The sequence below is a fragment of the Leptonychotes weddellii genome, chromosome 5 (assembly GCF_054177405.1).
Source record: "Leptonychotes weddellii isolate Sample4059 chromosome 5, ASM5417740v2, whole genome shotgun sequence".
Classification (NCBI taxonomy): domain Eukaryota; kingdom Metazoa; phylum Chordata; class Mammalia; order Carnivora; family Phocidae; genus Leptonychotes; species Leptonychotes weddellii.
The window spans coordinates 59,776,520-59,797,779 of record NC_138373.1 but is presented as its reverse complement, the minus strand read 5'-3'; the positions used below and the strand labels follow the sequence as shown (position 1 = coordinate 59,797,779).

The following is a 21,260-nucleotide window of genomic DNA, read 5'->3' as shown; positions in this document are numbered from 1 at the left end:
CACACTTAATTTATCTTAATTTCAGCAAACTCCAATACATCCTCGCAGACCAGACAGACAAATGTGCGTTAAGGCCAGTAAGGGCTTGCGGAACCCTAAACTGTGTTCATTAGTACAGACCCAGAGGCAGTCTCTAATGGCACACCACAGAACTCTTGGCCCTGACACAGTCCCCATGTCCAACAATTGATCAAACAGGTACTGAGTATCTTTCCTGCATTTACTGTACTAGATACTGAAAACACATCTCTTAAATAGGGGTCCACATCTCCATCCTGAATGCCAACTCTTTAACATCCATCTCTTATTTCAAGGCCTAATTCCTAAACTGGTCTCATTCACACTAGTCTTTTCCTTCTCAAGCAATTCTTTGCTGCCGAAGTGACCTTTATAAATTAATCTTTTTAAAAAGTCTTATTTTTTGACCTCCTTGCTTCAAACCCTTCAGTAGCTTCCCTACTGCATTCAAGATCAAGTCTAAACGTGACAGCGTGGGCATGTATAGTTATCGGCATTTTGTCCCACCGCTCCTCTTCAATGTCAATTTCTACCATTTCCTCCTTTTGCACTGTTCACTTAAGGTATTCCATACACAATACTACCACATACTGTGAACTTTTAAAATCTTCCTGTCTCTGAATGGAATGCCTGCTTTCTTATTTTCTGCCTCGAAAACTCCCATTCACCCTCCCAGAGGTGTGTGAAGACTTTTGACTTTCCAGGACAGACTCTCCTCTATCTCTATTACCTTACTTCAACATCTGTGAAAGAAGGTAATTCATGGTATTGTATTTATTTAACAATATGGAAAAATATGTCTTCCATATTGAGGACAGAGACTATTATTATTCACTTTGATCTCAGTCTATTGACAGTCCTCCCAATTTGTTCCTTTTTTTTTTTTTTTTTGATACAGGCTCTGCCTAGACCACCTCACCCACTTTTCCCTTTGTAATTACTACCTATATTTTCTTGTCTTTAGTTTTCACTGAGTCTAGACTGATGTCCAAGTGCTTACTGTAAAAGTAAAGCCAAACTGTTAAATTTTATAAAGTAAAAGTATAAATTCTTCCCTAGTTCTCTGCCCCTAATAACACCCAACTATTAAGTTTGGTATTTATGTTCCCAGATATTTTTAAGGCATATATAAACATACACATTTGTATTTCTCCACAAAGAACCATTTTTTACATAATTAAAAATTACTGAAATCATACTATACATTCTGTTTTATAATATGCTTCTAAAGACTTAATACATTGGTGATATCTCTGTTTCTATATGTTTACCTCATTATTTAAGCAACTGTGTAAGTATTCTTGTTAATTCATCATAGGTTAGTCAATCCTCTACCGATAAATATTTGGGTGGTTTTCCTTTCTTCACTATTGCAACAATACTGCAGTATCATCTGCATACAATGTCTTTGCACCTTTTTGCAAGTATACCCCTGCAGCTGATCACTAGGGAGGAGAGACTGAATTTAAGATTGATAGAGAAATCTGATAAAAGATGAAGAAATGTGCTTGAGAAGATAGGAGAGGTAGAATCCAAAGTATTAATAGTTCTGGCCTTGAACAACAGTAGGTAAAAATGATGAGGACAAGACAAAGTTGTGAAGGAGGGGACAAAGAATTCAGGTAGTTTATTATCTCACAAAAAGCTTATCAAATCTACCAATGACACAAAGTTCAGAGTAAAAAGTAGTGAGTGCTAATATTTTACGACCAACGCAATTTATGGCATTGATGACATAATCTGGTAAGCATAAACTTAACACAAAAAATAAGACTAAATACTGTCCTGCATCTAAAATTAAAAACAACATAAAGATACAATGACATAACGGGGAAGAAAATTAATCTAGGAGTAGTTGCATATAAGAGGCCCAAAAGTTTAATTTGATCAACGCTCAGAATTAGTCAAAGAAATGTCTTAATTTCTGGGATATGGATAGGGAGAGAATAAACATATATAAAACTCCAAACTTGGGGCTCCTGGGTGGCTCAGTTGTTAAGCGTCTGCCTTCGGCTCAGGTCATGATCCCAGGATCCTGGGATTGAGCCCCACATCGGGCTCCCTGCTCTATGGAGAGCCTGCTTCTCCCTCTCCCACTCCCCCTGCTTGTGTTCCCTCTCTCAATGTGTCTCTCTGTCAAATAAATAAATGAAATCTTTAAAAAACCAAACAAACTCCAAACTTTATTAAAACAAATGTTTTCAAAAATCCAAATTCAAGGGATAACAGAACTTCTTTACTATTTACTGGCAAGGCCACATATGCAGTATATGTTCTACTCTGGACATAATGGATATAAAGGATTTTAAAGAACCAGAGAGGGGCTCCTGGGAGGCTCAGTAGGTTAAGCGTCTGCCTTTGGCTCAGGTCATGATCTCAGGGTCCTGGGATCGAGTCCCGTATTGGGCTCCCTGCTCGACGGGGAACCTGCTTCTTCCTCTCCTGTTTCCCCTGCTCGTGCACTCTCTCTCTCTCTGTCAAATAAATAAAATCTTAAAAAAAAAGAAAAGAAAAGAAACAAACAGAGAACATCTGGAGAGGGGTAGTAAAAGGTCTAGAAACTGACAGAGAATTACTGTAATAAAGAATTACTGTAAATATAGCCTGGAAAAAAAACTAATGAGAACCCAAATGCTGTCTTCAAATATAACAGTGAGCTGTCTTCAAATATAACAGTGAGCCCTCCATTCGTGCAGCACTTCAGTTTTCCAAGCACCTTCACATACACACTCTATTTAGAATCTCACAATAATTTTTGAGATACAGTGGGTCTATAACTGGTGGAAAAACGGCACAAAATCAAACATCTATAAGCTCAGTAGCCACTTATAGAATTAATCTGTTGTCTGATTGCCTAGCATCTATCCCCCTTGTTCGAGTTACAAACACATCCTGCTTGTAGAAAGCCGCTATATGAAGTTGTAGGGGGGCAGTCAATACAGTTATCCTACCTGTGACACTGACCCTCACCCCATTAGAAAGGCTAAGATTATTAGACTATTTTGGATAGCTCCTCTGGGTCCAAAGGGTGGGGGGGCAGGGTGTGATCAATCAAAAGTTCTTTCTTCAAATTCAGGTAAAAGATGATCTTATTCTTCCTTCTGGCGAAGGCTACAAACATGTAAACATGAAGCTGCTGTGGCCATGCCTCTGTGTAGAAGAATCTGAGATAAGGGGGCAACCAAACAACAATACCCCACATTGACCACATCTATCCACCTTAATGCATCTAGCTCTCTCTGACGTTTGGTTACATGGGTTGGTATATCCTCCCCCCTCTACTTAAGCTAATTCAAGTTAGCTTCTGTCACCTGTACCCCAAAGAGTGCTGAATAATACACTGCATATTCTTACTCTTAAAATTGGGGGTCTTTTCCACTACCCAAATGAAAGCTATGTCAAAGCTAAGCTTACTTAGCTCATTACAAACATTTTCCAACCATTAGAGCCTGACCAAAAAATGGATTTGGTTGATTTATGAAATACTGTGTTCCTTGTTACTAGAAAATATTACTAGAAATGTTTTCCAACAAGTTCTCATACTAAATGGAAACCTCAACTGGAAATTTCTCAAGTTTCTTCCAATTATAAAATGTTATGCTTCTGAGTATAAAGTGCAGTTACCTTCTTCTCTTTTAAAAAATGGAAAATAAATTCAGACGAAGATCTTGTTAGGCACCCCAAAAGTCCCTGAATATTTAGCCAATTAGGATACAAAATGAAGCACATTTCCTAGGAAAAACAACAAAGCTGTATGAACAAAGAGTATAGTCTTGGAATCAGGTTTTTTCCTTATCTTTGCTACTTCATAGATGGGTAAGTTTCAACTCGCCACTTGGACTAGCCTTTTTCCTCATCTATAAACTGCAGTAATAACTCCTTCCGTACCAACTTTACAGTTTTATTTCTCAAAGAGCTTAAGAAAAAACTCCCAAATCTAAACCACTATACAGATGTCAAATTACAACAGCTTCTTTGACAGAATCCTTACTTAAATTTTCAGTTACTTGAGCATTTTTAACAGAAGCAGTTTCTACCAAATACAATCCAATCAGTATGTCAGTGAAATGTCATATTAAGTAACAATTCTCACTCCCTGTCAATATGAACCTTTATTTATACAGTCTGATGAGAAGAGCAACCCCACCATTTATTTTAGGGGAAAACATTTTACTTGATTAGCCTACTACAAAAATATTCCCAGAAATAATTTCATCTCTTAAAATTATAGCCCCAAGAGGGGTGCCTGGGTGGCTCAGTTGGTTGGGCGACTGCCTTCAGCTCAGGTCATGATCCTGGAGTCCCTGGATGGAGTCCCGCATCGGGCTCCCTGCTCGGAGAGGAGCCTGCTTCTCCTTCTAACCCTCCCCCTCTCATGTACTCTCTCTCTCTCTCATTCTCGCTCTCTCAAATAAATAAATAAATCTTTTTTAAAAAAAAACAACTATAGCCCCAAGAAATGGCAGAAATCAACATATTGCTTAATAATTTGATTCGAGGTCTCAATGAACTCAGCTATGTAACCTTGCACAAGTTACTTAGCTCTTTGAGCCTCTCTGTACACCTGTTAAGTGGAGACAGATGATACAGTCTTTGCTAGGTTGTTTTAAAAATTGTAAATAAGATACATGCAGCTTTTGGGTCACAAGAGGGGTTCAGTAATAGTGGGCTTCTCAATACACAAAGAAGCATATAAATTTAGAACGTTTACGGGGCAGCAGCCTGTTCCGGTGAATGCAAATCTGTTACCTGGTTACCAAAATGGCCAAAAGAATAAAGCAAACGGCAGTAATGTCCACAGGCAGAATACTACATTTGGGAGCCGCGAATATTGTTATTCATTAATGCTTCACTACTCGTCCTCCATCAACAACTTATAAAATCAGATACATTTGTAAATTCAGCAACTGACCGATGTGTGGCATCACTGTTTTCATTGGGAACGTTGTTCTGCCAAATTATAAAATATTAGCAAGCCGTTCTCTTAGCCTGAATTTCACAAATATTTAAATACTTTCATTACTGTACACAGGCGTCCTCAAAGAAACATCACCCACCCCACTACCGCCACGAGCAAGGAGCGGCCCTGCGTTCCCCTGATGAGATTAGAGGAGGACGGGACACGGCCTCACCCTATTGCCAAAGGCTCCAGGCACAAGCCACGCGCTCGCCCACGATCCCAGTCTCTTTCCCTTTCCCTCGCCCGCGGTGGGTCGCCGATACAGAGCAAACCGAGAACACGGCGCCATCACCTGTCTCCACGTTCCTCGAGGACTGCTCTTCTCTCTTAACGTCTGCTGCCACAGTTCCTGAGCAACTGAGAAGCCTGTGAGTAGGACGCAGGACTTGACTTCTCTGAGCATATAGGGGTAAACAGGCCAACATCCCCACGCCGCGAGCCGCCATTGTCAAAGTAACACGAGCGGGAAGACGAAAGGGCAAGGCTCCCGCGCATGCGCGCTGGAGCGAAAGGAATGGGAAGCCTAGAGGGTCAAACTAGGTGAAAGCTGCCGACTAAAGATGCCTTTGCTTTTGGACCTGTTTCTTTTCCGCTCTCCCACAGTTCTCTAAAAGACCCCTCCCCAATAGAACGAGCCCACCGCCTGCTCTTTAAAATAGTCCTGAAAATAGAACCAGAGAGCAAGGTCATGAGGAAGGAGCACGGACTTGGGAATCTATACTTAGAGTATAATAAATGCCAACACTTTTTCTGTAACAGACACTGTTGTGAGTGCTCTACTTGTAATTGACTCTTAATCCTTAATCCTCGCGGAGCAGGGACCCTGATGCGGACCTCAATCCCAGAACCCTGGGATCATGACCTAAACCGAAGGCAGAGGCTTAATGACTGAGCCACCCAGGCGCCCCAGTACTTCATTCTTTCCTGTGACCAAAAATAACATTCCATTATATGTGCTAAAAGATAAATTGAGGCATATTAAAAATTTTAAGAGATTATTTGAGGAAAAAAACAATTCAAATCAGGCAACATCCGATCTAGCAGATAGAAAGGACTCTTAAAGCCTGAAGACTTGAAAATAAAAACAAAAGACTTTTATAGGCAGAGGAGAGCAGGAACAAGGAAGTTAAACTAAGCAAAAAGCCTGTTGGTTATTGCAAAGTTACTTTCCTTTAGGGGATGTCCCAGTCCTATCAGGCAAATTAATTAGCTAGTGCTGATCCGGTGATTCCTGACTGACTGGCTTAAGATGCCATTTCTGGGAGAGTTAAACAAATTAAGTCTTGGTTTGATTACATGGGGTTTAAACAAGTAACTGTTTGGGGCCGTTGTCTTATTTTTAACAATGGATATGCTGCATATGGTTATCCATTTCTGCTGTTTCTACCTTTTGGCTATTATAAATAATGCTACTATGAACATTCATGTATCAGTTTTTGTGTGAACATATGCTTTCACTTCTCTTGGGCATATACCTATGAGTGGAAGTGCTGGGCCATATGGTAACTCTGTTAAATCTTTGGAGGAAATGTCAGCCTCTTTTCCAAAACAGCTGCACCATTTTCATTCCCACTAGTAGTGTAAGAAGTTTCCAATTTCTGCACATTCTTGCCAATATTTGTTATTTTCTGTTTTCTGTTTTGTTTTGTTTTAAGATTTTATTTATTTACTAGAGAGAGAGAATGGGAGAGAGAGAGACAGCATGAGAGGGGGGAGGGTCAGAGGGAGAAGCAGACTGCCTGCAGAGCAGGGAGCCCGATGTGGGACTCGATCCCGGGACTCGATCCCGGGACTCCAGGATCATGACCTGAGCCGAAGGCAGTCGCTTAACCAACTGAGCCACCCAGGCGCTCCTTCTGTGTTTTTTTTTAATAGCCACACTGATGGGTATGAGTAGTATCTCACTTTTGATTTGCATTTGATGAATGATGAGATCTTTTCATGTGATTATTGGTCATTTGTGTATTTGAAGAAATATCTATTCGGATCCTTTGCCCATTTTTAATTGGATTTTTACTACTGTTTTAAGAGTTCTTTATATATTCTGGATATAAGTCCTTATCAGATATATTATCTGCAAACAGTTGATCCTATTCTGTGGGTTGAACTTCACTTTTTCGATGGTGTCCTTTAAAACACACAAGTTAATTTTTATGAAATCTAATTTCTTTTTTTTCTTTTGTTGCTTGTGTTTTAGTGTCATATCTAAGAAACATTGCCTAACCTGAGGTTTGAAGATTTACCCCTACGTTTGCTTCTAAGATGTTAATATTTTTAGTTCTTACATTTAGGTCTTTGATCAATTTTGAGTAAATTTTTATATATGGTATGAGGTAGGCATCCAATTTCATGGTTTTGCTTGTGGATATTCAAATTGTCCCAGTACTATTTGTTTAAAAAACTCTACTTTGCCCATTAAATGGTATTGGCATATTTGTTTAAGTCAGTTGATCATAGATATCTGGGCTTATTTCTGGATTCTAAATTCTATTTCATTGATCTATATGTCTATCCTTACACCAGTACCACACTACCTTGATCAATGTAGCTTTGTAGTAAGTTTTAAAATCAGAAAGTATGAGTTTTCCAAACTTGTTCTTCTTTTCCAAGATTGTTTTGGCTATATCAGGTCCCTAGATTTCCATATGAATTTATGATCAGCTTCTCAGTTGCTGCCCAAAAGGCAGCTGAGATTTTGATAGGAATTGTGTTGAATCTGTAGATCAATTTCAGGAGTATTGTCATCTTAACAACATTAAATCTAAAACATGAACATGGAAGGCCCTTCTATTTATTTAGTTCTCCTTTAATTTCTTTCAACAATGTTTTCCAGTTTTCAGTGTATGAATCTTATATTTATTAAATTTATTTCTAAGTATTTTATTCTTTATGATGCTACTATAAATGAAATTGTTTTCTTAATTTTGTTTATGGATTATTCATTGCAAGTAGATAGAACATTCGATAGAATGTTCATTGCAATAGAAACACAATTGATTTTTGTATGTTAATAGTGTATCCAGTAACCTTGATAACTCAGTTTTAGTTCTAATAGTTTTTTGGTAGCTGCATTAGATTTTTCTATATATAACTTCATGCCATCTGCAAAGAGATAGTTTAACTTCTTCCTTTACAGTTTGGGAGCTTTTATTTCATTTACTTACCTAATAACTCTGGCTAGAACCTCCAGTACAATGTTGAATAGAGGTGGTAAGAATGCACATCCTGTATTGTTCCTGTTCTTAGTGGAAAAGCATCCTTATAGTTTATGTTATTAGTTGTGGGTGTTTTGTAGATCCTTTTACCAGGTTGAGGAAGTTCCCTTCCCTTACTGTTTGTTAAGCATTTTTATCAATGAAAGTGTGTTGGATTATTTTTTTGTTTTGTTTTGTTTTTTTCCTGCATCTATCAAGATGATCTTATGCTTTTGTCTTGCATTCTTTTAATATGGTGTATTACATTAATTAATCTTCAGGTATTAAACCAATCTTGCATTCCTGCAATAATCCCACTGGTCATGGTGTATAATCCTTTTTACATGTTGCTGCATTCAGCTTACCTATATTTTTGCTCTAATCTCTTAACTGGTTTGCCTCTTTCTACTGTACTCCATATAGTCTGTTCTCAGCCCTCTGGCTACAGTGTTGTGATTATGTCATTCTTTTCAAAATGCTCCAGGGACTTCTTTCCCACTCCAGAGTAAAAGCTAAAATCTTACAAGATCTGATATAAATGAGCCTCCCAATTCTTCTAGATCACATTTCCTGGCACTCTGTGCCTCATCTACTCTGCTCTTCCTATACTAGATTCTTTGATATTTCTCAGAAATACAAGAAAATTTGCACCTCAGGGCATTAGCACTTGCTGTATTCTCTTCCTTGGTTGTTTTCCTCCCATATGGCTTATTCCCTTACTTCCTTCAGGTCTCTGTTCAAATGTTGCCTCACTAGAGAAGCATTTTTAATCACTTTATAAAATAACAATGCTTTTACCCCCAAGTATGGCATAGTATTCCCCATTCTCCTTACCTACTCTTTCTTGATAGCATATTTTACCATCTGACATTATATATATGTTTCTATGCTTACTTTGCTTACTATCTGTCTTTCCTCAAGTACAGCATAAGCCCAAGTAAGTATATTTATTGGACAGGTATTATTGATTTATTACTATGGGCAATGTTCTAAGTGCTGGAGATAAAATGAAAAAAAAATCCAGATAAAATCCCTGCCCTATGGAGCTTATCTTTTAGTAGGGAGAGACATTCAATAAACAAATATAATTAAAATATGGAGTATGTCAGTAGTGATGAGTACATAGAGAAAGATTTTGCAAGAAATATGGAGGTCACTAATATTCTTGGTAAAAGCAGTTTTAATGGAAGATGGATATGAAAATGCAATTGGAATTGGTTCAAGTATGAATGAGAGGAGAAAACTTAAAACAGATGGTACAGAAAATTATTTTAGGGATCTTACTACTAAGGTGAATAGAGAGATGGGGTATGAAGAAAGAACATATTTGTACATTGATCCAAACAATCCCAGTAGAGATAGAAAATAGGTATTATGGGAAACAGAAGAGAAAATTGCTGAGCTATGTCCTTTAGTAGTTCTTGAGAGAGGATGTAGTCTAGTTCCCTAGTGAAGGGACTGGACCAGGAATATGGACTATATGGAGATGATGTAGGTAGGTGGTATGTTTGTTAAATGAATGATTCACTGTTGATCATAATAGTAAAGTACTTGCCCCAGGAAATTCCAGCAAGTGGCCTCACATCGTGGAGCTTTCCCTGATCTCCTTTGTAAACTGAGATCATCTTTGTATGTGATATAGTCAACTAGGTTACAGTCCACAGTATTAAATCTGGGTTCAAGTGCTGACTTGTTCTCATTTTCTAAAGACTGGTGCAACAATTCTTTTACTTGGAAGCATTTTAATGTGATGTATCAAAAACCAACTCAAATTATGTAAGTTTAAAAAACACATTCATGACTTTTACCAACATTTCCACTTCTAGGAATTTACCCTATAGATATACATGCACAAGTGTACAAGGTTATATATACAAGGAGGTTCACTGCAGCATTAATTGTAAAAGCAAAAAAGTGGAAATAACTCCAACATCAATCATTGGTTACATCAACTAGGGTACAGACATACCATGAAACTCTCTTCCTTTATTACAAAGAGTGAGTTACTTTGTCTAGAGGGTACCTCTGGCTTGAAAAGACTTCAAATTTTTACATCATAGAATTCTAATTATATACAATTCTTTTACAATAAACATGTGTCAACATATTAACTTTACTGTTAAAAAATCCCATATAGGACACTTCAAAGATATGGTAATGTTTTATTTTTTAAACTGTGTGGTGGGGCCACGGGTGTTCATTGTATTAGAATTCTTCTTACCATACACATATTTGTAAATACCATTTTGTATCTATTCAATATTTAATAAAACATTATACCCATGATATCTGATTATTTTCTTGTTAATGATTTCTCTTTTGAAAAGGCTAGTGCAAATAAATCTTTGTCAAAGAGTTGGGGGTTCTACTAGCTGAGGTCAGTTCATTCAGCTTTCTCTATGTCTATCAAGAATTGCCCACATAGATTCTCTCGAACATGGGAAGAAAGAAATCAAACTTCTGGATATCACTGAATATTTGTTACAGACGGTAGCCTTAATTTTTTGGTTTACAAAGTTTATTGACTGCTAAGGACTGAATTGTGTCCTCCAAAAAAGATATGTTCAAGTCCTAGCCCCCTGTACCTCAGAATATGACCTTATTTGGAAATAAGGTTATTGCAGATGTAATTAGTTAAGACGAAGTCATACTGGAGTCGCGTGGGCTCCTAATCCAACTGAGCCACCCAGGCGCCCCAGTCGCGTGGGCCCCTAATCCAATGCGACTGGTATCCTTATAAGAATATGGCCATGTGAAGATAGAGACATAGAAAGGATGCCATATGTTGACAAGGCAGAGACTGTAGTTGTGTGGCTGCAAGCCAAAGAATGCCAAAGATTTCCAGCAAACCACAGAAGCTAGGGAGAGACAAGGAAGGATTCCCCTACAGGTTTCAGAGGGAACATGGCCTCGCCAACACTTGAGTTTGGATTTCTAGCCTTCCAGACTGTGGGACAATACATTTCTGTTATTTCAAGTCACCTCAATGGTGCCATTTTGCTAAGAGCAGGACTAGCAAACTAATAAGCCTTCCCTATATTTATAGTTATTATCAATATTATTGTGACATCAGACCATAGTCATCAATCTGATTGAATGCATTTCACATCACGAAGCCAACAGACCCTTCTCTCGTTTGAGAGATCCTGTGAAATATAGCATTGGAAATGTCTGGAAGGACACTCTCCAAACTGTCAGCAGTGACAGTTCCCTATAAGGAAGGAAATCAGAGGCTTAGGTGCATAGAAATGAGGGACTTTTAACATATTGCCATCTTAAAAAACAAATATATTTGTTGCATCATTAAAAAGAAAAAAGATTCCTGTGCAGATTGGGAAACCAAAAGGAAAGGAGCAAAATATTGTGTGTACATTTCACATGCTACTAAAATACTTATTGTAAGTTAAGCTAGTCTTTGATAAAAAGTGAACATGTGTGACTTAGGGCTCAGAGACCATATATATTGTTTGTGACCATGTAATTATTGAAACACTGTCTTGGGGAACCTGGGTGGCTCAGTCGTTAAGTGTCTGCCTTCGGCTCAGGTCATGATCCCAGGATCCTGGGATCAAGCCCCGCGTCGGGCTCCCTGCTCAGCGGGAAGCCTGTTTCTCCCTCTGCCCACCCCCTGCTTGTGTTCCCTCTCTCACTGTGTCTCTCTCTGTCAAATACATAAATAAAATCTTTAAAAAAAAAAGAAAAAGAAACACTGTCTTTCACTCTCAAAAGTGTTCCAGTTGGACAATAAATTATATGGTTACCTTACCTCTTTTCAGATCCTAGTTTCCCGTTCGAGTCACCAAGAAGGATTTTCATGTTCAAAGCCAAATACATCAGCTAAGAACAGCTCAGCAAACAGAAGTACCAGGGAAAATTTTACTAGCAGAGAAAAGCAAACTCAGGAGAGCAAACACTGGGATTTTTGAAAGGTATGCACAATGCAATTTTTCAATTTCTGTGAAATTGTATCTTTTATCTTTAAGATCAAGGAAATTTTGCATTCTCTAAATATTTATATATTTAGAACAGTAGAAAAATAATGCTTTTCTCACCATACAGCTGAATTACTTTATTTTTCCTTTCAAATCATCTTTAAGTAAAATTGGATTGGCAGTCCATGGATCTTATGCTCTCCCCCATCCCCAAATGCCTGAGATTCCTGCCTTCTCATCTGAGAGGTACAGCTCTAATCCTGGAGACTTCTTGAGCTCCTTTATTAAATGCCTGGGTGTTCAGTAGAAGACTTAACTGAACGTTTCACTGCTTTCTAGTTCAATCACATCATCTAATAAGGGGAGACCTCTCTGGATAAATGGCTCTTAGTAAATGAAGTGGTTGACTTTGCCCAACCTTTTATTTCACGTGAGCGAGGAAAACTCACAAACCCCTTTCACTTGCTTTAGACTAATACACGTAGAAAAACTGACTTAGTTATCAGGTAAACAGAGATATATATTTTATTCATTCATTCATTCATTCATTCATTCAGTTAATCAGTCAGTCCAAAGAGCACATCTCATAGCTCTGCACCTCCAGGCTTGGCCTAGCACCTGGCACAAGGGCAGTCCCTGAATATGAACTGAAGATCAGGCACAAGTGTCAAGAGAGAAAAAGAGCGTGGACCTGGGAGTCAGGAGGCTGGATTCTAGTCCTACCTCTACCAGGAACCTGCTCTGCATGTCCTTAAGGAAAGGAATTCAACATCTTGCTTTTGTCCCTTGTGTCTGCTAAACTGCAGAAAGAGGAACACAGGATCTTCTGTTTCATCATAACACAAAGACTTAGAATTCAGACCTATTCCCTTAAAATTATGTGCCAGTACTATAAGGTTATACAAGACTTATATCAAGAGTTTCTTGGGGCGCCTGGGTGAGCTCAGTGGGTTAAGTGTCGGACTCTCGATTCCAGCTCAGGTCACGATCTCAGGGTCCTGAGATCGAGCCCCACATCCAGCCCCATGCTGAGTGTGGAGCCTGCTTGAGATTCACTCTCTTCCTCTCCCTCTGCCCCTTCCCCTGCTTGTGCACTCTCTCTCTCAAAACAAACAAACAAACAAAAATAAAAATAAAAAAACAAAGAGTTTCTTATAGCAAGTGTTTCTGCCCTCATGGAGTCCATTCTCTGCTGAGGAAAACAGACTAGTCAGTAGATGACTTCGGTCTAGCGGTAAAACGCTAAAAGGGATAAAGAAGTAGAAAGCAGATGTTCCCCAAAAGGTATGGTGCAGTGAAGAGGGAAGGAGGGAGCCAGTGTAACTGACAAGAGTGGTAAACACACAGGCACACACACTCAAGGTTGTGAGCAATTTGACATTAGGGACTGTGACTTATTCATCTTGTTTCTCCAGCAGTAAGAACACAATAGGTTCACAAATCATTGAATTATGAACAAAAAAATTTTAAACATACTTGTGCTGACAAAGGACATATATTCATAAGCTTGCTTGTCGCTTCTCATTTCAACCAATCTGATCATCTTTTTTCTTCCATTTGCTCCCTTAAAGAAAGCAGACGTTTTATTATAATTTTATATGCTTTAAAACTTAAAGAATTTATTAATATTCTACCAATTTGGAGTTAAGATAGTTTGGACAGAGATTAGACTACAGTTACCTTTCTGTTATATGAAACCAGGATTTGTAGTGAAAATTAAAATGCAACTCTGAGTTTCTTTTAGGTACTTAAAGAACAACTTTTTAGTGTCCTTCAGATAGTTTGGCAATACTTATCAGAATTGCAAATGCATGAAACCTTTGATTCAACAATTCTACTTTTATAAATGTATTGTATATACTTCCTTGATCTTGGAGCTACTTTCTTACAGCAAGAGATAACAAAATAACCTAAATTAATGAGGAGGATCTTTATTTTCTGATCTGAAACTATCTTCAAGATACATTGTGTAAATTGCTTAGTAAAACAAACAAAGGGTAGGACACAGTATGCACACACACACTTGGCTTGTATGTGTACAAACTATTTGTGGAAAGATACACAAAAAACTGGTAGCTTTGATTGACTTTGGAGATGGAACCAACTGTGAGAAGGGGATTATTTATACCTTTTGTTCCTTTAAATTTTTAAATATTTAAAAAACATGTTGTAATTCTGAATTTTATTTTAAAGATTTAAAACACTTCTTAATTAAAAACGTAAAATGCTTTCAAATCTACCATTTACTTCAAAGGAGAGAAATTGAATATCTAATTATCAGGGGAACCAGGGAGAATTACTTTTCATCGTCTACATTTTTGCCTCTTTTAAATTTTGTACCATGCATATTTAGGGGAAAAAAAGGAAGTACTTTTGAACATGTTAGAACTTCCATATCACTTTGTTAATTAAGTGATTATATAAATTCCTAAATACAGTCAAACTAAACTTAAAAAAATCATATAAACCTTCATAATTATATATTCTAAATTTATTATAATTCAAACCGACCATCTACATTCATATCTTTGGGGTTTTATGGTTTTGCTACTGATAGTAATTTTTCAAAACTGTCACTTATAGCTCTATACTTCTAGATATTAATATACTTAAGATAGTAAAAGCTTATTTTAAAATCATATGTCTCTTATTTAACCTTTAGGAGTAAATTGTAGAAGCCACAGAATTAAGGTTGACATGATGTTCTCTGAAATAAAATTAATGAAATAGTAAATCTATTACCTGACAAGCCAGCTGTTGAATATATTCAACGTGCTCATTGTATGATCACTTCTGATTGTCTTTCTAATCTCTACGCATCCCATTTGTCCAGAAGTTCAAGCCCAGAGGCCTTTCATGAATAATAGCTTGGGTATCAGTATGCCAATCCCAACCATTCACTAAAATTCAGTCTTAGAGTTTACCAGGATTTATATGGCCCAAATAAAATTGCCAAAGTGATTTTTCATGGTTATATTATACAGAGAGATAAGCTGTTCCTATGATGTATCCATGAAATGATGTTGAACTCTTCATCAGTTCATATTATGAGATCTAAATGAGATCGTCTTTCAATATTTAAAGCAATCGCTTAGGCCCTCATATTCAGATTGGCAACACTCACTGTTTCCTGAGTCTGTCTATCTTGGATCACTCACGAATCCTAGGCTCAGGCTTCTCCCTTCCAAATAGACAGTCCTGTCAACACCACCAGAAGAACTGATGAATCTGATCGTTTCTGACTACACAGAATTTTCTGCTGCTGCTATTTCCATTATGGCCACAGGGGGACACTGTTGAGAACTGGTGGTCATACTCATCCAAAGCTAGGATGCCGCCATGTAATGCTACCAGTATCTCAATGTCTTAATAAAAATAGCTTACACTTAATTGGAACTCACTATGGGCCTATGCTGTATTATGTCTAATCACATCATCTTATTTAAATCTCAAAATATGCCTGTGACTGTTATTATTATCCTTCTTTTATAGATGCAAAAACAGGTGTAGAAAGATTAAGTAAAATGACCAAGATCACAAAGTAGTAACTCTAACCCAGGCTTTTGTTTGTTTGGTTTTGGTTTTCCTTTTTTTTCTTCTAACCCAGGTTTGACTGACTTTCTGGTCACCATGATTATAAGTCCATCCCCTCAATATGTTCATGCTTGTTGACCTTGTAATTCCACTTCTAGGATTAGAGAGGCACAGAAAAGTTTATGTTAAATGCAGTATATAATGTAGGGATATTATTGGAGACAATCTAAAGGTTCAACAAGGAGACACTAGTTAATTTATAATCCATCCACAGATTAGAATATTAATAGATTAATTTATTAAGTGAATTAAGCTAGTCATGGTTCTAAACATTTTGTTTCTTGACTCAGTTAACCCCCCACAAAACCCTAGAATAGAGCTATTATTATCATATTTCATCTAGTCTAAGATACCATCATTATAAAACACTCCCTTATTTTATGCGCCACTAACAAAAATGCTGCCAATTAATCTAGGATACAATGCTTTCTCATCGTCATGGTGAAGTACACTTTGATTTCAGAGATTTTAAAATTTGGGGAAAATGTTTATCTTAGATTTGATAAAATAAGCTATTATCATGTCTCATTTTATGGGTGAGGAAACTGAGGCACAGCGAAATTAAATAATTTGCCTGAGGTTAAAAAAAAAAAGGCTGTAAGTAAAGGTAGAATAGTGATCGGGGTGACCCACAGTCCCAGTTTGGTCGATCACTGTGTGTCTCTCTCCTCCTCTGCCTGAAGGAAAAATATAATATTTTAACAATATTAAAAAAAAAAAACAACCCAGGGATGCCTGGGTGGCTGAGTTGCTCAAGTGTCTGCCTTCGGCTCAGGTCATGATCCCAGGGTCCCGGCATCAAGTCCTGTGTGAGGCTCCTTGCTAAGCAGGCACCTGCTTCACCCTCTGTCTGCCACTCCCGCTGCTTGTGCTCTCTCTCTCTCTAACAAATAAATAAAATCTTAAAAAAATAAAAAATAACCCCCCCCCCAAAAAAAACCTACCAAGATCCTCAAAGAGAGTAATTCAGGCACCTTAGAATACACAGAGGACTTTTGGACAAGCCTGAAATCATAGGAAACATTTCCATCAGGGCTGTAAGAATGCCTTCTATTTGGTGAATTACCTAGAGCTCTGAGCTACAGAGTTGCCTTCAGGGAAAGAGCTCTGTATCTTCTTCACTACCCTCTGAAATGTTTTATGTAAATGAGTAGCATTGACAACTTTTCTCTTTCCTGTAAGATTTTTTTTTTTTTTTCCTAAGTGTTCACTGCTCTTTTGGGAACATGAATGGTCAATTAGATTTAACCTCACATACCAGGGCTTGCAAACGAATGTTTTGAAAATGTGTGAACACCAGCTTTTGTGACTGCAGTTTGACTTCGTATATTCTAGCCTGAGTGTTTTTTCTCTTTTTGGGAGGCTAGGCTTTCTAAAGTTGGTCCAGGGACCTGACTCTTTCCTGAGAAGCATTTGGCGAGATATTACAATACAAGAGTTCTGGGCTTTACCTGCCCACTTATTGAATCGGACTATGCAGGGGTGGGATTCAGGAATCCGCCTCTTTTACAAGCTGTTCGGTGTGCTATAACTGGGGAACCTCCCCCGAAGACGATCACCATGTGTGTGTGATCCCATGGAAGTCTACACTTTTCTGAAGAAGTTGTTTTACCCCATGAAAAACACGTCACGTGATCTAATCATTGCTAGAGTTACTTTTCTCCCCGGAGAACAGGTTAGTGCTTTTTTGCCGTATTCAGAATAATAATTATAATGATGATGATGATAATAATAATAGCTATATTTGTTAAATTTGCTTATACTTTTTTTTTTTTTTTACTTAGGTTACAGAGTTCTATGGATTCACGTATATGTGAATTTTGATTGTGGAGCCAACTTTAATATTGAGTTCTATGACCTTAGACCCTAACAGGCCCACATACTCAGACACATAGTCACCGGTGTAGAGATACTCATTTCCCTTCTTGCCACATTTAATACTAACTCATATCTTCTTTTCCTTAAAAAAGGAAAGGAAGAAAGAAGAAAGAAAAGATCCTTTGAAGAGGCAAGAGGGAAGGGAGATGGTTTTGCCATGTTTCTTTCCTCTGGGTGTTGCTCCCTCTCAGGGCCTGGGTCACTGGTCCCTTTGCCCACCCCTCTGGAAATGCCACTGCCACCAAGCTATAGGAAGACTGTCTTCTTATGGGCAGAAACATCTTCCCCGGGGCTGCAAGACAGAAGAAACCAGCCTCTAGTGGAAGACTGGTATCTGGGAACAGAATGATCCTACCCCTCTGGATGGACCCAGCATTTTCTCCCCAGATCAAGCCACTTCTGCTTGGTCTGCGGCCACCCAGCTGGGTTAGAAAAAGAGAAGCCTGCCTGATGAGCCTCATAGCTAAAGGCTCCAAGACATCAAAAATTAAGCTTATTCCAGGGGCGCCCATGTGGCTCAGTCGGTTAAGCATCAGCCTTTGACTCAGGTCATGGTCCTGGGATTTTGGGATTGAGCCCCACATCAGGCTCTCTGCTCATATACCTCTCCCTCTGCTCCTCCCCCTACTTGTACTCTCTCTCTCTCTCTCAAATAAATAAATAAATAAAATCTTTAAAAAAAATTAGGCTTATTCCAGTCTGTTCCAGTGTTCTAAAAAATAAGTACTCCATGCAGTTCCCTGAAACATAGAATAAGCCTTTAAACTGACCTTTCCAAAGAGACAGTTAAGACCTTCCTAAAACCTCTACAAGCTATGGAAAACTTTCAGTAATTTCTTAGTTGGGTTTTTCTTTAAAAATGTCCTGCTTCTTATCAGTTTTAGATATTTTTCCAAGAACCCCAGGGAGATTTGCAGTGGGATAATCCAGTTTACATGGTAAAAATGAAACCACAACCACGTAGCTTATGATGCAACAAATAAAGTATAATAAAAGAAGCACTGAAGAACACCGGAAGGTTTGGTATCTTAAGAAGAAAAACCACAGCAAGATGGCTTTGACCCGCTGACATCGTTCCTCAGGTTTCTCCATGCACTGACCCAGGGTTTCTGTTTCTAATCAGAGCCCTATTCAGGTGAAAGAAAAACCCAACCACCACCAAATTCTACTCTACACCCCATGCCTAGAAGATGTGAAATTTTATCACTGGATGTGCCATTTTCCCCCTGTACTCTCTTACTACTTTCTCCATTCAAACATTGGAATAATAGCCATATTTACTAAGCATCCTCACTTCCTAAATAAGGCAACTACAGCTCAGAAGGATTAAGCAGCTTTTCCAAATCACACAAGTGAAAGGAGGAAAAAAAAAAGATGTCTGGACATCACATAACACTAAAACATGTTCTTTCTTTCGCCCTAGACTTGCATCAGGAAAAAAAAAAAGATCATGCAGGTGATTATATTTGATTACAGTGTATTTATGGGAACTACATAGAGCAACATTTCTTTATATTACTCTCCTCTAAAAGGAGCTGTGTGTTACAATGATAAGAGACAGGATCTGTGGGTCAAAAAAGCTAGCCTCTGAACATGGTTCTGTTATTTGCCAGTAACATGACTCTGGCTAAGTCACTCCCTTGACCTCATTTTCATCATTTATAAGTTGAAGGTGTTGGATGAAATCACCTCTAGGATCTTTGCTTACTTTGAGAATCTATCCATGTCAACTAATAATACAACTGAAGCATGGATTTAAGTGACAAACAGCTATTCCTACACAGCAACTCTGGATGTGTACCAGGTTGCATTAGACATCATTCTCTTTATGTGAGGGCTACATTCTCAGAAAAGTCCTCTCTGACCTACGCAAAGTCTAGTCCATAAGCATCCCTCACACCCTCTAACTTCCTCCACTCTGTTCGTTTCCTACAGGGCGCTTGTCACAAACTATACTCCTGTATGTGCCTCTTTCTCACCGAGCTGTAGGCTCCCTGAAGGCCACTGAGTTTGTCCACTGCTATTTCCCAGAAGCCAGAACTGCATAAACACACACTCAAGGATGTTCACATAATAATTGATTTAACTTTTCTCCTAATGTCAAAGCTGTGGGTTGTTATCAGCCTTTGAAATTGTAAAAAGTCAGTCATTAAAAAGTAAAATGAAAACAAAGTAGCTTTTGTTTTCCTTTCCATAAAACAAAAAACAAAACAAACAAAAAAAACAAAAACCAAGGCTGCATGAATTTAAGTGATTAGCACTGGGTCACATGGACAGAAAGTGACAAAGCAGAGGTTTGAATCTCAAAAGTGCTCTTTCTACTTGCCCAGTATTTCCCAGTAACATTCTCCTGGAGTTTTCTGAAATTCAGATCTTAGGGCCGTCATCTACTGAATGAGACTTCCCCAGGTAATTCCTATAGGCCAACGTGGAGCCCGGATTCCAAACCCAGCCAGGGTCAGCAGGGGAGTTCAGATTAGGAGTGAAAGTGTCTCCTCCCACTGCCCACTGCTGGGTGGCCAGGTTCACTGTGCCCTGTGCCCCAGGGGCCTGATGGCCACTGATGCCCTTCTCCCCTTCCTGGCTCTGCTGTTAGAATAGGGATGGAGCTGGACAGGAAAGCCTCCACTCACAGCAGGTGGACTCCTGTCATCAGCCTACATCATTGAAGATTTTGCTACTTGGGTGGAAATGAGGTATTTAGATGTATCATGGAATATTAGGAAAGCGAGGGTAGGGTGCAAAAACAAAGTCAATAACCTCAAATGTGTCGAAAGTACCTGAAAACATTAAATTTATCTATAGGCCATGGTGCGCTGCTAACTATTTAACAACCAGCCTTCTCAAAACCCTGCCCGGTTTGTAGCATTTGCTGGTTTCCGTGGTGTGACTACTCCCACCGTGGCCTATTTTAAGCTACCAATGTGAGGCCACCGACTGCAGAGTTGCAAAGTGTAGTATTTCCACCACACACCCACATAATAGACGTGAGTAACCTCGGGAGCCTGGGAAATGATAAAATGCAACAAAATAATCAGAGGTAAGTTTTCAGTATTTATTTTAGTATTTATTACCTTCATCTTTAATATCTATTTTACTTACTTGTGATTCCATACAATTTTATTTTTCATAATGACTGTTTAGCAAGCAGCTCTCACAGATCCTGCAAAGTTCAACACTGGCTCCGTGAGCTGGTAAAAACGGGCTCCATCCATCATGTTACTGCCTGTAGGGGTCTGGGCAAAGGACTCTTGTTTTGGGGGACAGTGCTGGCCTGGGGACTATGTATCTGTGCCAGAGGTGGGTGGGTGAGTGGGAACAGTGCTCACCCGCCTTAAGAACATCTTAGACCCCAGCAGCACCTACACAAGCCTACGTTCCACCAGCACCGGGGTGAGAGGCTCAGGAAGTCCCTCTGGGTTCCTGCAGACCCCAAGAGGAATTAAAGCCAGTTTACCGTAAGGATAAGCAAAACTGGTGTTCTACTTTGGAGGCTTCCTGGGGCTTAGCCTTCCCCCTCATCTTGACTCCTGGAATATCACTGAAATTCCTTCGAACCTCTCCACTCCCAATGAGAGATCAAAGATTAAAAATATAAACACCTGGCTGAGGTATGCCTGAAATCCACTCACGTCATGAGGAAGGGGGCCAGAGGTGAGAGGAAAGGAGAGGCCAGGATGGGAA

At 38.7% G+C, this 21,260-nt stretch overlaps 1 protein-coding gene across 1 annotated transcript in view; it reads right to left on the bottom strand.

Moving 5' to 3' along the window:
• Positions 1-5,472, bottom strand: part of MTPAP (mitochondrial poly(A) polymerase) — a 30,929-nt gene extending 25,457 nt beyond the window's left edge. Inside the window, exon 1 of the mRNA XM_006735661.3 lies at positions 5,271-5,472. Coding sequence (XP_006735724.1) covers positions 5,271-5,424 — 154 coding nt within the window. The 5' untranslated portion in view covers positions 5,425-5,472. The remainder of the gene's footprint in view (positions 1-5,270) is intronic.
• Positions 5,473-21,260: the final 15,788 nt, after the last annotated feature.